Source organism: Ipomoea triloba, chromosome 15 (assembly GCF_003576645.1).
Source record: "Ipomoea triloba cultivar NCNSP0323 chromosome 15, ASM357664v1".
NCBI lineage: Eukaryota > Viridiplantae > Streptophyta > Magnoliopsida > Solanales > Convolvulaceae > Ipomoea > Ipomoea triloba.
This window is the reverse complement of record NC_044930.1, coordinates 3,797,118-3,811,732: the sequence shown is the minus strand read 5'-3', so window position 1 is coordinate 3,811,732 and position 14,615 is coordinate 3,797,118. Positions and strand designations below refer to the sequence as shown.

Sequence of the window (14,615 nt, the reverse complement as noted above, 5' to 3'; positions counted from 1 at the left end):
TATTTGATACATTTTATACAAAAAAAAAAATGACATTTATATTTACCTGGTATTACAGGTCATTAACGGGTAATTATGCCTTGATAAACTAAATTGACATGTTTTTGTACTAATTGCAACTTTAAAAAGTTTGATGGCCTAATAGACTTTACAGGTAAAGTTTGAAGGCCTATTTGATACATTTTATGCAAAAAAAAAAAAAGAAGAAAAAAAGTGACATTTATATTACCTGGTATTAAAGGTCACTAACAAGTAATTATGCCTTGATGAACTAAATTGACAAGTTTATGTACCTAACTGTAACTTTAAAAAGTTTGAAGGCCTAATAAACTTTAAATGTAATGTTTGATAGCCTATTTGATACATTTAATGCAAAAAAAAAATGACATTTATATTTACCTGGTATTACAGGTATTGGTAATTATGCCATGATAAACGAAATTGACATGTTTATGTACCTAATTGCAACTTTAAAAAGTTTGAGGGCCTAATTGACTTTACAGATAAAGTTTGATGGCCTATTTGATACATTTTATGCAAAAAAATGACATTTATATTTACCTGGTATTACAGGTATTGGTAATTATGCCATGATAAACGAAATTGACATGTTTATGTACCTAATTGCAACTTTAAAAAGTTTGAGGGCCTAATTGACTTTACAGATAAAGTTTGATGGCCTATTTGATACATTTTATGCAAAAAAGTGACATTTATATTTACCTGGAGTTACATGTCACTAACGGGTAATTTTTCCTTGATAAACTAAATTTACATGTTTATATGCCTAAGTGAAACTTTAAAAAGTTTGAAAGACTTATTGACTTTACAGATAAAGTTTGATAGCCTATTTGATACATTTCATGCAAAAAACCGTGACATTTATATTTACATGATATTACAGGTCACTAACTGGTAATAATGCCTTGATGAACTAAATTGACACGTTTACGTACCTAATTGCAACATTAAAAAGTTTGATGACCTAATAGACATTACAGGTAAAGTTTGTTGGCCTATTTGATACATTTTATGCAAAAAAAAAAAAAAAAAGTAACATTTATATTTACCTGGTATTACAGGTCACTAATAAGTAATTTTGCCTTGATGACTAAATTGACATGTTTACGTATCTAATTGCAACTTTAAAAAGTTTGATGGCCTAATTGACTTTACACATAAATTTTGATGTCCTATTTGATACATTTTATTCAAAAAAAGTGAAATTTATATTGACCTGGTATTACAGGCACTAACAAGTAATTATGCCTTGATGAACTAAATTGACATGTTTATGTACCTAATTGCAATTTTAAAAAGTTTGATGGCCTAATAGACTTTACAGGTAAAGTTTGAAGGCCTATTTGATACATTTTATGCAAAAAAAGTGAAATTTATATTACTTGGTATTACAGGTCACTAACGGGTAATAATGCCTTGTTGAACAAAATTGACATGTTTGTGTATCTAATTGCAACTTTAAAAAGTTTGATGGCCTAATAGCCTTTACAGGTAAAGTTTGAAGGACTATTTGATGCATTTTATGCTAAAAAAAGTGACATTTATATTTACTTGGTATTACAGGTCACTAACAGGTAATTTTGCCTTTAAGACTAAATTGACATGTTTATGTATCTAATTGCAATTTTAAAAAGTTTGATGGCCTAATTGACTTTACACATAAAGTTTGATGTCTCATTTGATACATTTTATGCAAAAAAAAAAGTGACATTTATACACCAACGGGTAATTTTGCCTTGATGAACTAAATTTATATGTTTATGTACCTAATTGCAACTTTAAAAAGTTTGATGGCATAATAGACTTTACAAGTAAAGTTTGAAGGCCTATTTGATACATTTTATGCAAAAAAAAGTGGTATTTATATTTATCTGGTATTACAGGTTACTAACAGGTAATTATGCCTTGATGAACTAAATTGACAAGTTTATGTACCTAATTGCAAGTTTAAAAAGTTTGAAGGCCTAATAAACTTTAAAGGTAATGTTTGATAGCCTATTTGATACATTTTATGCAAAAAAAAAAAAAAAAAAAACNCTATTTGATACATTTTATGCAAAAAAAAAAAAAGAAGAAAAAAAGTGACATTTATATTACCTGGTATTAAAGGTCACTAACAAGTAATTATGCCTTGATGAACTAAATTGACAAGTTTATGTACCTAACTGTAACTTTAAAAAGTTTGAAGGCCTAATAAACTTTAAATGTAATGTTTGATAGCCTATTTGATACATTTAATGCAAAAAAAAAATGACATTTATATTTACCTGGTATTACAGGTATTGGTAATTATGCCATGATAAACGAAATTGACATGTTTATGTACCTAATTGCAACTTTAAAAAGTTTGAGGGCCTAATTGACTTTACAGATAAAGTTTGATGGCCTATTTGATACATTTTATGCAAAAAAGTGACATTTATATTTACCTGGAGTTACATGTCACTAACGGGTAATTTTTCCTTGATAAACTAAATTTACATGTTTATATGCCTAAGTGAAACTTTAAAAAGTTTGAAAGACTTATTGACTTTACAGATAAAGTTTGATAGCCTATTTGATACATTTCATGCAAAAAACCGTGACATTTATATTTACATGATATTACAGGTCACTAACTGGTAATAATGCCTTGATGAACTAAATTGACACGTTTACGTACCTAATTGCAACATTAAAAAGTTTGATGACCTAATAGACATTACAGGTAAAGTTTGTTGGCCTATTTGATACATTTTATGCAAAAAAAAAAAAAAAAAGTAACATTTATATTTACCTGGTATTACAGGTCACTAATAAGTAATTTTGCCTTGATGACTAAATTGACATGTTTACGTATCTAATTGCAACTTTAAAAAGTTTGATGGCCTAATTGACTTTACACATAAATTTTGATGTCCTATTTGATACATTTTATTCAAAAAAAGTGAAATTTATATTGACCTGGTATTACAGGCACTAACAAGTAATTATGCCTTGATGAACTAAATTGACATGTTTATGTACCTAATTGCAATTTTAAAAAGTTTGATGGCCTAATAGACTTTACAGGTAAAGTTTGAAGGCCTATTTGATACATTTTATGCAAAAAAAGTGAAATTTATATTACTTGGTATTACAGGTCACTAACGGGTAATAATGCCTTGTTGAACAAAATTGACATGTTTGTGTATCTAATTGCAACTTTAAAAAGTTTGATGGCCTAATAGCCTTTACAGGTAAAGTTTGAAGGACTATTTGATGCATTTTATGCTAAAAAAAGTGACATTTATATTTACTTGGTATTACAGGTCACTAACAGGTAATTTTGCCTTTAAGACTAAATTGACATGTTTATGTATCTAATTGCAATTTTAAAAAGTTTGATGGCCTAATTGACTTTACACATAAAGTTTGATGTCTCATTTGATACATTTTATGCAAAAAAAAAAGTGACATTTATACACCAACGGGTAATTTTGCCTTGATGAACTAAATTTATATGTTTATGTACCTAATTGCAACTTTAAAAAGTTTGATGGCATAATAGACTTTACAAGTAAAGTTTGAAGGCCTATTTGATACATTTTATGCAAAAAAAAGTGGTATTTATATTTATCTGGTATTACAGGTTACTAACAGGTAATTATGCCTTGATGAACTAAATTGACAAGTTTATGTACCTAATTGCAAGTTTAAAAAGTTTGAAGGCCTAATAAACTTTAAAGGTAATGTTTGATAGCCTATTTGATACATTTTATGCAAAAAAAAAAAAAAAAAAAAACTTACATTTATATTTACTTGCTATTACAGGTCACTGACAGATGACATGTTTATGTATCTAATTATTGCAACTTTAAAAAATTTGAAGGCCTAATTGACTTTACAGAGAAAGTTTGATGGCCTATTTGATACATTTTATGCAAAAAAAGTGACATTTATATTTACCTATTATTACTGGTCAATAACAGGTAATTATGCCTTGATGAACTAAATTGACATGTTTATGTATCTAATTGCAACTTTAAAAAGTGTGATGGCCTAATAAACTTTACAGGTAAAGTTTGTTGGCCTATTTGATACATTTTATGCAAAAAAAAAAAGAAAAAAAAAAGTGACATTTATATTTACCTGGTATTACAGGTCACTAATAGGTAATTTTGCCTTGATGACTAAATTGACATGTTTATGTATCTAATTGCAACTTTAAAAAGTTTGAGGACCTAATTGACTTTACAGATAAAGTTTGATGGCCTATTTGATACATTTTATGCAAAAAAAATGACATTTATATTGACCTGGTATTACAGGTCAGTAACGGGTAATTATGCCTTTATAAACTAAATTGACATGCTTATTTACCTAATTACAGCTTTAAAAAGTTTGATGGCCTAATAGACTTTACAGGTAAAGTTTGAAGGCCTATTTGATAAATTTTATGCAAAAAAAAAAAGTGACATTTATATTTCCCTGGTATTACAGGTCACTAATAGGTAATTTTGCCTTGATGACTAAATTGACATGTTTATGTATCTAATTGCTAACTTTAAAGAGTTTGAGGGCCTAATTGACTTTACAGATAAAGTTTGATGGCCTATTTGATACATCTTATGCAAAAAAAAAGTGACATTTATATTTCCCTGGTATTACAGGTCACTAATAGGTAATTTTGCCTTGATGACTAAATTGACATGTTTATGTATCTAATTGCAACTTTAAAAAGTTTGAGGACCTAATTGACTTTACAGATAAAGTTTGATGGCCTATTTGATACATTTTATGCAAAAAAAAATGACATTTATATTGACCTGGTATTACAGGTCAGTAACGGGTAATTATGCCTTTATAAACTAAATTGACATGTTTATGTACCTAATTACAACTTTAAAAAGTTTGATGGCCTAATAGACTTTACAGGTAAAGTTTGATGGCCTATTTGATACATCTTATGCAAAAAAAAAGTGACATTTATACTTACCTGGTATTACAGGTCAATAACAAGTAATTATGACTTGATGAACTGAATTGACAAGTTTATGTACCTAATTGCAACTTTAAAAAGTTTCAAGGCCCAATAAACTTAAAAGGTAATGTTTGATAGACTATTTGATACATTTTATGCCAAAAAAAAACTGACATTTATATTTACCTGGTATTACAGGTCACTAACAGGTGATATGTTTATGTATGTAATTGCGACGTTAAAAAGTTTGATGGCCTAATTGACTTTACAGATAAAGTTTGATGGCCTATTTGATACATTTTATGCAAAAAAAGGTGATATTTATATTTACCTATTATTACTGGTCAATAACAGGTAATTATGGCTTGATGAACTAAATTGACATGTTTATGTATCTAATTGCAACTTTAAAAAGTGTGATGGCCTAATAGACTTTACAGGTAAAGTTTGTTGGCCTATTTGATACATTTTATGCAAAAAAAAAAAAGTGACATTTATATTTACCTGGTATTACAGGTCACTAACAGGTAATTTTGCCTTGATGACTAAATTGACAAGGTCACTAACAGGTAATTTTGCCTTGATGACTAAATTGACATGTTTATGTATCTAATTGCAACTTTAAAAAGTTTGAGGGTCTAATTGACTTTACCGATAAAGTTTGATGGTCTATTTGATACATTTTATGCAAAAAAGTAACATTTATATTGACCTGGTATTACAAGTCACTAACGGGTAATTATGCATTGATGAACTAAATGGACATGTTTATGTACCTAATTGCAACTTTAAAAAGTTTGATGGCCTAATAGACTTTACAGGTAAAGTTTGAAGGCCTATTTGGTACATCTTATGCAAAAACAAAAAAAAAAAAAAGTAACATTTATATTTACCTGGTATTACAGGTCAATAACTGGTAATTATGTCTTGATTAACAAAATTGGCATGTTTATGTAACTAATTGCAACTTTAAAAAGTTTGATGGCCTAATAGACTTTACAGGTAAAGTTTGAAAGGCATATTTGATAACATTTTATGCTAAAAAAGAGTGACATTTATATTTATCTATAAGTGTGCAACTCTTTAAATAACTACATTATCAACTTACAAACTTAATTAAATAAAAGTTAATAAAAAATATTAAATAAAAAAGCAAAAGTATTGTAGGTTGGAGCGAACCCAACCCAAATTATATGGAGGGTGACCTGACATGGGTTTGTATACAAGACGATGCCATACCGACTTAAAGATGGTAACACATGGTATGTGCTTGGCCAACCAGTGTGACTCGATCTTATATTGTCATCTATAAATATCGTTATTTTTAAAAAACAAATTAGTTTTGGTTTATAACATTAGTGATTTGGCAATAATGAAAAAGGATGTGCACAATTCGATAAAAAGTCGGTTAACTAATCAAAATATTTCAATTAAAAAGTTAGTGATTTTTAAAATTTTCATATTGTTAGTAGTCAAAAACTTTATGATCGAGCGGCATGACTATGACTTTCCTAAATAGGTGGTGACAGACCACTAGGGTTAAACTTATTACCTCCCATTTAGGAGAGTCACTTCATGCCACTCGACCACAAGTCATTAAGAATAGAGTCAGTCTTTTATCATTTATTAAGGCAATGAATATTTGATACACGGGCTATACGTACATTTTACGCGTAAACAGGTACCTTTCTAGAAAGGAAAGGAAACTTCTTTAATTTCCTTTGCGCGTCTGATTCAGCGATACGTGGGAAACAAATCCTTCTCGGTGTTAGATAAAGCCGTCCCAGTCCCTGTTGCAGCTTACAACAATAGCAGATCATACATACAGTAGAGACAGATCCTTTTCTTCAGCCTCGTCAGAATAAACCGTCCAGTCTCGCCTGGATTTGTTACTGTCAGCCTGCAGGTAACTTTAATTTCGTATTTCTAGACATCATTCCGAATTCTGATTGTTTTTTTTTGTTCATCATTGTTCGGATCAATTTCATTCGTGCTGTATTTGATGGAGGTTTTGATTTGAGAATCTGATAGAATTCAGCTTTTTTTTTGAAAATAAAACACCATACTTTGTTTGAACAGTTGAATCCACAGCTTAAGAAATTGAATATTTTGTTTCTTGCGGATCCGTGGATTTTCATTACTTGTTGTTTCCGAATAGGGATTTGGAAATTAAGGGAACAGCGTTGAAGGAAACAATAGGAAATGGAAATGATAGTGGAGAATAATTCAGTGGCGTTTGATTCAACTGTCCAAGCATAGGAATAGTAACTGGAATCAAATACTTAGTAATTGACTAATTGTGCTGAGTTTTAGTTAACGTAGACTGTACTTGTGCTGAGTTTTAGTTAACTTAGAGTCCATAGACTGTGCTCTTGGTAGTGGCATTGAAATCATTTATGAAAGAGTTGTTTGGATGTGCACTCTCCAGAATCCAAGTAAAAATCAACATTAAAAAAAGAAATTCTTGCATATGAATGCTTAGGAAAATAAATGCGGCATCAGGTGAGATCAATGATTGTTGGAAATTCTGTGTTGGAAATTGGAAATTGGAATCACTGATGGTGTGATTGTACTAGTGAGATTTACCTACAAGAATAGCTACTCCCGAGGGCCTTTCTAACTTGGAATCAGGTTCATTTTGTTGCGAAAACGAGATGCTCAATGTTGTTTAGAGATTTGGAGTTGTTCTTAGTTCTTATCACCGTGTATGATTCAAGCACCACAAAATTAAAGCAAATGAAAAAAAAAATGCATAATACAATAACCACTCTATTTATCTGTAATGAAGGTTTTTCATTGTTTGCTTAATTTCTTTGTACTGTTAATTCATCAAACTTTCTGTTTACTTTTTGCAAAATAGAGCTTTATCATCATTTGTGTTCATCTCCCTCAGATATTGCGGAAACACTGAGGTAGAGCTCTGAAAGTAACCGGAGTAGTTGAGGACAAAACTTGTGCCATCTCTAAGAGAAGAAAGGATGGAAAAAGAAGAAATTCATATGAAAGTTGAGAGCAAGATCAAATCGGATGAGAAGACAGAAAAGACTGAGGTGGAAATTGAGGTGAAGAGCAAATCATTGGAGAAAGAAGATCTTAAGCATAAAGATGACAAGAAAGAAAAAGATGTGCATAAGGAGTCTAGCAAGAAGGAAAAACATAAAGAGAAGAAAAGTAATGAGGACGTAGATGAAGAAGACAAGAAAAAGAAGAAAAAGGAGAAGGATAAGAAAGATGCAGAGGATGAAGAACTGGAAAACGATGAAGACAAACCAAGAAAAGATAAGAAGGATAAGGAGAAGAAACACAAAGATAAGAAGGAAAAGAAGGATAAAGTAAAGGAAAGCAAGTGTGAGGGAGAGACAGAGGGTGAAAAGGATGAGGAAGCAGATGATGGAAAAGTTAAGAAGAAAGATGAAGAGAAGAAACACAAGAAAGAGAAGGATACAAAAAAGGAAGAGGAGACTGAGGGTGAAGCTGTTGAGCGAGTAACTGAAGAGAAGGGTGAGGAAGTGCATGATAAAGAAAAAAAGGACAAAGCAAAGAAAGACAAAAAGGAGAAGGATAAGGAAAAGAAAACTAAGAGCAAAGGCACATCAGAGGGAGAATTGAAAGAAGAGAACGATGATGAAAGAGAGGAGGAGAAGAAAGACAAGAAAGAGAAGAAAGACAAGAAGGATAAGGAAAAGAAAACTAAGAGCAAAGACACATCAGAGGGAGAATTGAAAGAAGAGAAGGATGATGAAAGAGAGGAGGAGAAGAAAGACAAGAAAGAGAAGAAAGACAAGAAGGACAAAGAAAAGAAAATGAAGAGCAAAGATGAGGCGTCAGGGGGAGAATCCAAGGAGGAGAAGGATGAAGAAGCACATAATAAAGAAGAGAAGAAGAAGAAAGAGAAGAAGGATAAAGAAAAGAAAGCTAAACACAAAGATGTATCTGATGAAGAATCCAAGGAAAAAAAGGACAATGTAGACAAAGGAGTGCATGGGGCTGAAGTCTCCACAAGAGATATTCATGTAGATGGAACTGAAGCAGAGGGAATATGTAAGGTCGAAAAGAAGGAAAAGGAATGCAAGGATGAGAAAAAAGATAAGACTGAGAAGAAGAGAAAACTTGAAGACAAGAGCAAATGCAAAGGTCTCGACAAACTGAAAAGCAAGCTGGAGAAAATTAATGCCAAAATGGAGAGTCTAGAGCAGAAAAGAGCAGACATCCTGAGACAGATAAAAGAAGCTGAAGATCAGAACACAGCTCTTGCTGAGGTTCATGGAAATACAGAAGGGAAGGCTTCTGTTGGGGCAGACGATAAACATTAGGTTGCATATCAGCATATGTATTACTACTTTTTATATTTGAATATGGTTTTTATGGATGCTATATACACTGGATTTTCATATCTAAATAAAGTTCAATGTTTTGATATCTGATATTGTAGACTTCTAATTGTTTCCTGCCCTATGCTGTCTGGGGACTGTTTTATTAATAAACACATCTGAGTGTGTGTATTTTGCTAAACCATTCAAAATCCAGTTATTTCAAATTGGCCAAAGAAACCTTCCACCTCCCATGGAAAATGGGTAGCGTTCTCCTGTGGAGAAGAAGAAAAATCAGGGGAAAGTGATATTACAAATTTTAAGTCCAAATTCCTAACAGGAAATTGTTTTCAGAAGTTCAAATAGTTTAGTGATCCCTCCCTCTGCCACCTCCATGAGAGTGGAAAGGCAAGCTAATGTTTTAGATAAAGGTTGGTAATGTTTTTCTATATCCCTTATTCATTTTTGTTTTCAAATTTTTATAGGACTACCACTTGCATGAGTGTGTGGATTTTTTTATTCGTTAAATAAAACAAGTGCCAACAATATTATTATTAATGAAATATAGGAATACATGGATATTGATATCTGACTTATTTGCTTATTGCTAGCCAAAATCTTAATGGGATGGAAGCTACCAAAGATTTGCATATAAAAAGCTACTTCAGTTACTTCATTTCAGGTTCTGTAGTGAGGCCATAACCGAATGGGAAGAGCGGGTCATAATGTGGATCTCCAACGTTCATGGGGAGCTGATCGACGGTCTTGAACCAGGTACGAGGAAGCTTGCCAACAAACCCATAGTCACCGAACAAAACATCAGCAACACCTTGGCCTTCAGTACCGGGAAGCCATGCAGCTACAAGGGCATGAATTTGAGCAACATAAGGCTGAATCACAACCGGGCGGCCAGTGACAAGTACAACAACGCATTTTATAGTCCCACAGACATTTGTCATGATACTCGGGCCTGGTTCTGGAATTGTTAAGTTCACGCTGTCACCAAAAGTCTCGGCATATGGAGGCTCTCCAACGACCACAATGGCGTAATCAAACTTGGTGGCCTTAACGAATGCAGCATCTGGATTTTCTTTGAATACGACTTCTGTTTTTGGGTCAACAGTGTCTTGTATGGCTTTCAGGATCGTGGTACCTGTCAGCACAAAGTTGCACCTTTTTAGCGTGTTATGCTACTATGCCTGAAGTATGAAGGTGGAAGTTAGGCAATGAGGGACTTACCGGCTGTGATATCACCATTGAGCCCCTGCCATTCTATCGTCCAGCCTCCACACTGGAATCCAATATTGTTAGCATGGGTTCCTGCAACCAGAATTCTTGACGCCTTCTTTGGAAGTGGTAATACCGGTTCGTTTCCACTTCCACCATTCTTGAGCAGAACTAGGGATTTTCTGACTGCTTCTCTTGCCAATTCTCTATGCTCCTGTTGAAGAAGAGGTAAACTTTAGTGATTCATCCTCAATGAGGTCCTGAATTGGTCATATTTTTTTGCTTTGTAGATACACTGAAATGATGATCACCTGACTTCCAAGGTACTTGACCAAGCTATAATCAGCCAGTGGGTTCTCGAATAGACCCATCGTAAACTTCACCCTGAGAATCCTTTTCACAGCATCGTTGATTCGACTCATCGGGACAAAGTTGTTCTTCACCAGAGAGGTTAGTCCATCTATAAATTCTGTATAGTTGAATGGAACCATAATCTGCAGCATAATTTCTTAATCACTATCTGACTATAACTAGTTGATAACATTAGCTGATTGTAGAAAGGTGTTTGGTAAATCAGCTGTTAGCTGATAGTGGTCAAATAAGCCAAAATTGGCTGATAGGCTAACTATTTTACCAAACAGGACCTATTTGTCTTGCATATACAAATACACTCTAGAAATAATACCGAATTTAACTATAATACTAACCATATCAATGCCCGCATTAACACCAGTTACAATGGAAAATGTGTAGTTTTTGTGAGGAGGAGAGGTAATCCTGTCAATACCCTGCCAGTCTGAGATAACAAAACCCTGGCAAAAACATTTGCAAATACTTAAAACTCATCAATTCAGGTTTGTTCTAGTAAAAGTTTTAAGTATGGGATGTTTAAGTTTAGATCAGAAATCCGGATTTACCCTGAAACGTAGGGTGTTTTTAAGGAAACCGGTGATCATTTCATGGTTAGCATGCATTTTTAAGCCATTCCAGCTTGAGTAGGAGATCATGACTGTTGACACTCCCTTGATGATAGAATTGTAGTAGCCAGCCATGTGAATGCTAAGCAGGCCATGCCTGGTGATCACTGTATTGTTCTCATTTATGCCCTTTGTGGTGCCTCCATCTCCCACATAGTGCTTGGCACAAGCTGCTACATTATGTCTGGGAACAGAACATGAAACCGATCGAGTATTGAGCATATAATATATAAAATATAACTTTCTAGTCTCGCTATCAGTTTAATTAAAATTTTAGTTGAGGCAGAACATTTTGCTTTATGCATCAAACAATGATGAATGTTCAAAACAAGAAATATTACTGATTTTGTTACAATGTAGTATATGTGCATAACTACTTTCTCAACCTACTGAAACACAAAGAGTCAATATTGCTCCCACTGGGATCCATGACCTCCCATTTGGGAGAGTCACTTCGTGCCATTAAACTCAGGGTCATCGCTAATAAGACATTTTTTAAGTACCCATTTTGAAGCAATGACACAATACTTCCAGCTTGTGCAAATTATTAAGTTTTCATTTCATGGCATGTTATGTATGTTCTTTGAATAGTCATGCAACTAGCCGACAGTTTCTAGATGGAGTAGACTATAATAATGGATTGTATCATAATTTTCAAATAAAAAAAACCTACCCTTGTGATTGTGTGCAAGTTTCTTTTTGTTTGTATATACTTCTGATTCCAATTCACACAATGGGTCAAACTTGCATCTTTGGTTGCATTATTCTTATTACTTATTCCATTTTATATTTTAGGGATGACAATTATATTGGTGGGCAGTGACTTCGTAACTACAAGGTTCTAAATTTAATTCGATGCGAGAGTCGCTTACTGACTTTCTTGGTTTGAGCCAGTGAGTTATGAACAACCTAAGTTGGTTTACTTTGTGATTTTTTGTCGATTAGGGTCACAAAGTGAGTTTTACTCGAAGTGTATTTTTAGATAGAAGCTGCGAATTTTTCGTAAATTAAAGTATCAAACAAAAAAAAAAGTGACCCCTCCACTATGGATAATTATGATTGCTGGTCCACAAGTTGCATTCAAATGGTCCATGACACTCATGTCACAAAGTCTAATCCTATGTATTTTTAATTTTCAAGTTTCTATCAAAATATCTTTTGAGGATTTTTCACTCTTCCTTTTTTTTTTTTCCTGGTGTGACGTTTTGCTACTTGGAACTATGCTGTTGCAAATTGCAATACTCACCTACTAGGTATAAATGTCTTACTAATTTGGTAGGAAGAAAACAAAAGAAAACCAATGTCTTAACATCCTACTTTATGATTGAGATAATGATGTAATCTATCACGCAAAATTTTTTTTTTAAAAAAAAAAAAGTAGGAAGGCGTGCAAATTAAAGGAACTTACTTTCCAGCAACGTATGGAACGCCTAGTCGAGACTTGGAAGGAATTTGACCTTGCAAACCAGGCACGATCTCTGTCATTTCCCTAACCACATTAGGGTCTTCGCTGTAGCTCTCATAACATCTTCCCCATCTCGGGTCTCGACACACCTGATCCATTATAAGAAATTGGATTTTTGAAAATTCATAAAATTAATAAACATGCTAGAGAGCCCTAACAGTAATATTGTCTAAAACCCACTCCCTAATATGGCATTTTTTTTTATTGAATATGCAAATTCTTTATAACTCATGATGAGATCAGTCAATTCACACGTAATTCATAAAAATAAATAACATTTTTAATTCAAGAGTAGCTCCCAGGGAGTGAATTCACACGTAATTCATAAAAATAAATAACTTTTTTAATTCAAGAATAGCTCACAGGGAGTGATAATTGTAGGAGAGTGAAGTATTTAAAAAAAAAAGTTAATTTACCCCATGATTATATATTAAATAAAAAAAAAAAAGTTACCGCAATACAAGGAGCAAAAACATAAGGAATGCCAGTAGCTCTGACTTCAAGTGCTGTTGCAGCTCCCACTTTCTTGACTAGTTCAGGATCCCTGCTCGTACAAACATTATATTTATCAGGAAAAAAAATACTCGCCTATTCCTACTTCTGTGCTAAGAAGATCATGTGTAATAGATTTGATTGAAAGTGTGCTAGTAAAAATTGAACTTGTCATCATTCAATACAAGATTTGTGTTAGGATTTTGTGTAGTAATTAGGAATGGAGTAATAAATAATAAGGAGAGAATTAAGAGAGTTAACATGCCTGGTTGCTCCCATACCAACATTATGAGGAAAAATGGTGGCGTTGTACACATTATTGTGTCCATGAACCGCATCAATCCCATAAATCATGGGAATCCCCAGACGTGTCGACAACGAACCCTTCTGGAAATCATTCACCATATCCACCCATGTCTCCGCCGACGCATTCTTCGCCGGAACACTCCCTCCCCCGCTCAACACACTCCCTACAATTCAACACGTAGACCATAATCTTTTTTCTTTTTAATTGAATTGGACGATTCTGATACCAAATTAAAATATGTGCTCCATCTAAACTAAAAGCTTGAGCTGATAGTTGAATTTTATACTTATATATTATATGCTCAACAAGGGAGAAGGAGAAAGAATACCTATGTAGTATTTGTTCATGACCTGGGCAGAGGCGACGGTGCGATCAATCTGAACCATTTGGCCTATTTTTTCTTCTAAGGTCATTCTGTCCATCAGGTCCTTGATCCGACGGTTTATCGGCTGCTTGGGATCTTTGTATAGTATGTATGGCCCGGCATCTGCAGTGCAGAGGGAAACTAGAAGCAGCAGCAGCGCAACTCCATTAATGGAGAGTTTAGTTTGTCTCCCCATTGTTAGCTGCTTGCAGTATAGGATAGGTATGTGATGATGTTCCCAAGATTGTTGGTGAAAACTTGGGACTGTTTTGTGGAATGAAGTGAGGGATGGTGGGGGGATTTTATAGTGAAGGCCCCTCCAATACTCTGCAAACATGATTGCACGATGGCCAATATCTTTTATATTATATATATATAGGTTCAGTTCCAGTGTAGTCAAATTTTAACGTGCTGTATGTAAAAACGCACTAATTGTGTTAAAAATGACAATGAAATGTATCAACCCACCACAAAATGCACCACCCCCCCTCCCCCCTCCCCCCACATATA

At 33.4% G+C, this 14,615-nt stretch overlaps 2 protein-coding genes across 2 annotated transcripts; one reads left to right on the top strand and one right to left on the bottom strand.

The window, feature by feature from the left end:
• Window positions 1–6,717: 6,717 nt before the first annotated feature.
• LOC116007008 (ABC transporter F family member 4-like) lies at window positions 6,718–9,387 on the top strand. The gene is made up of 2 exons (XM_031247561.1): window positions 6,718–6,869; window positions 7,857–9,387. The coding sequence occupies exon 2, from the start codon at window positions 7,942–7,944 to the stop codon at window positions 9,274–9,276; it is 1,335 nt and encodes a 444-aa protein (XP_031103421.1). The 5' UTR covers window positions 6,718–6,869; window positions 7,857–7,941; the 3' UTR covers window positions 9,277–9,387.
• Window positions 9,388–9,796: 409 nt separating this feature from the next.
• Window positions 9,797–14,383, bottom strand: LOC116007006 (beta-glucosidase BoGH3B-like). Its single transcript, XM_031247560.1, has 9 exons — window positions 14,070–14,383; window positions 13,700–13,904; window positions 13,396–13,486; window positions 12,886–13,031; window positions 11,418–11,661; window positions 11,208–11,312; window positions 10,812–10,994; window positions 10,513–10,714; window positions 9,797–10,426 (listed from the first exon to the last, which is right to left on the bottom strand). The coding sequence occupies exons 1-9, from the start codon at window positions 14,299–14,301 to the stop codon at window positions 9,942–9,944; spliced, it is 1,893 nt and encodes a 630-aa protein (XP_031103420.1). The 5' UTR covers window positions 14,302–14,383; the 3' UTR covers window positions 9,797–9,941.
• Between the last annotated feature and the right edge of the window lie 232 nt (window positions 14,384–14,615).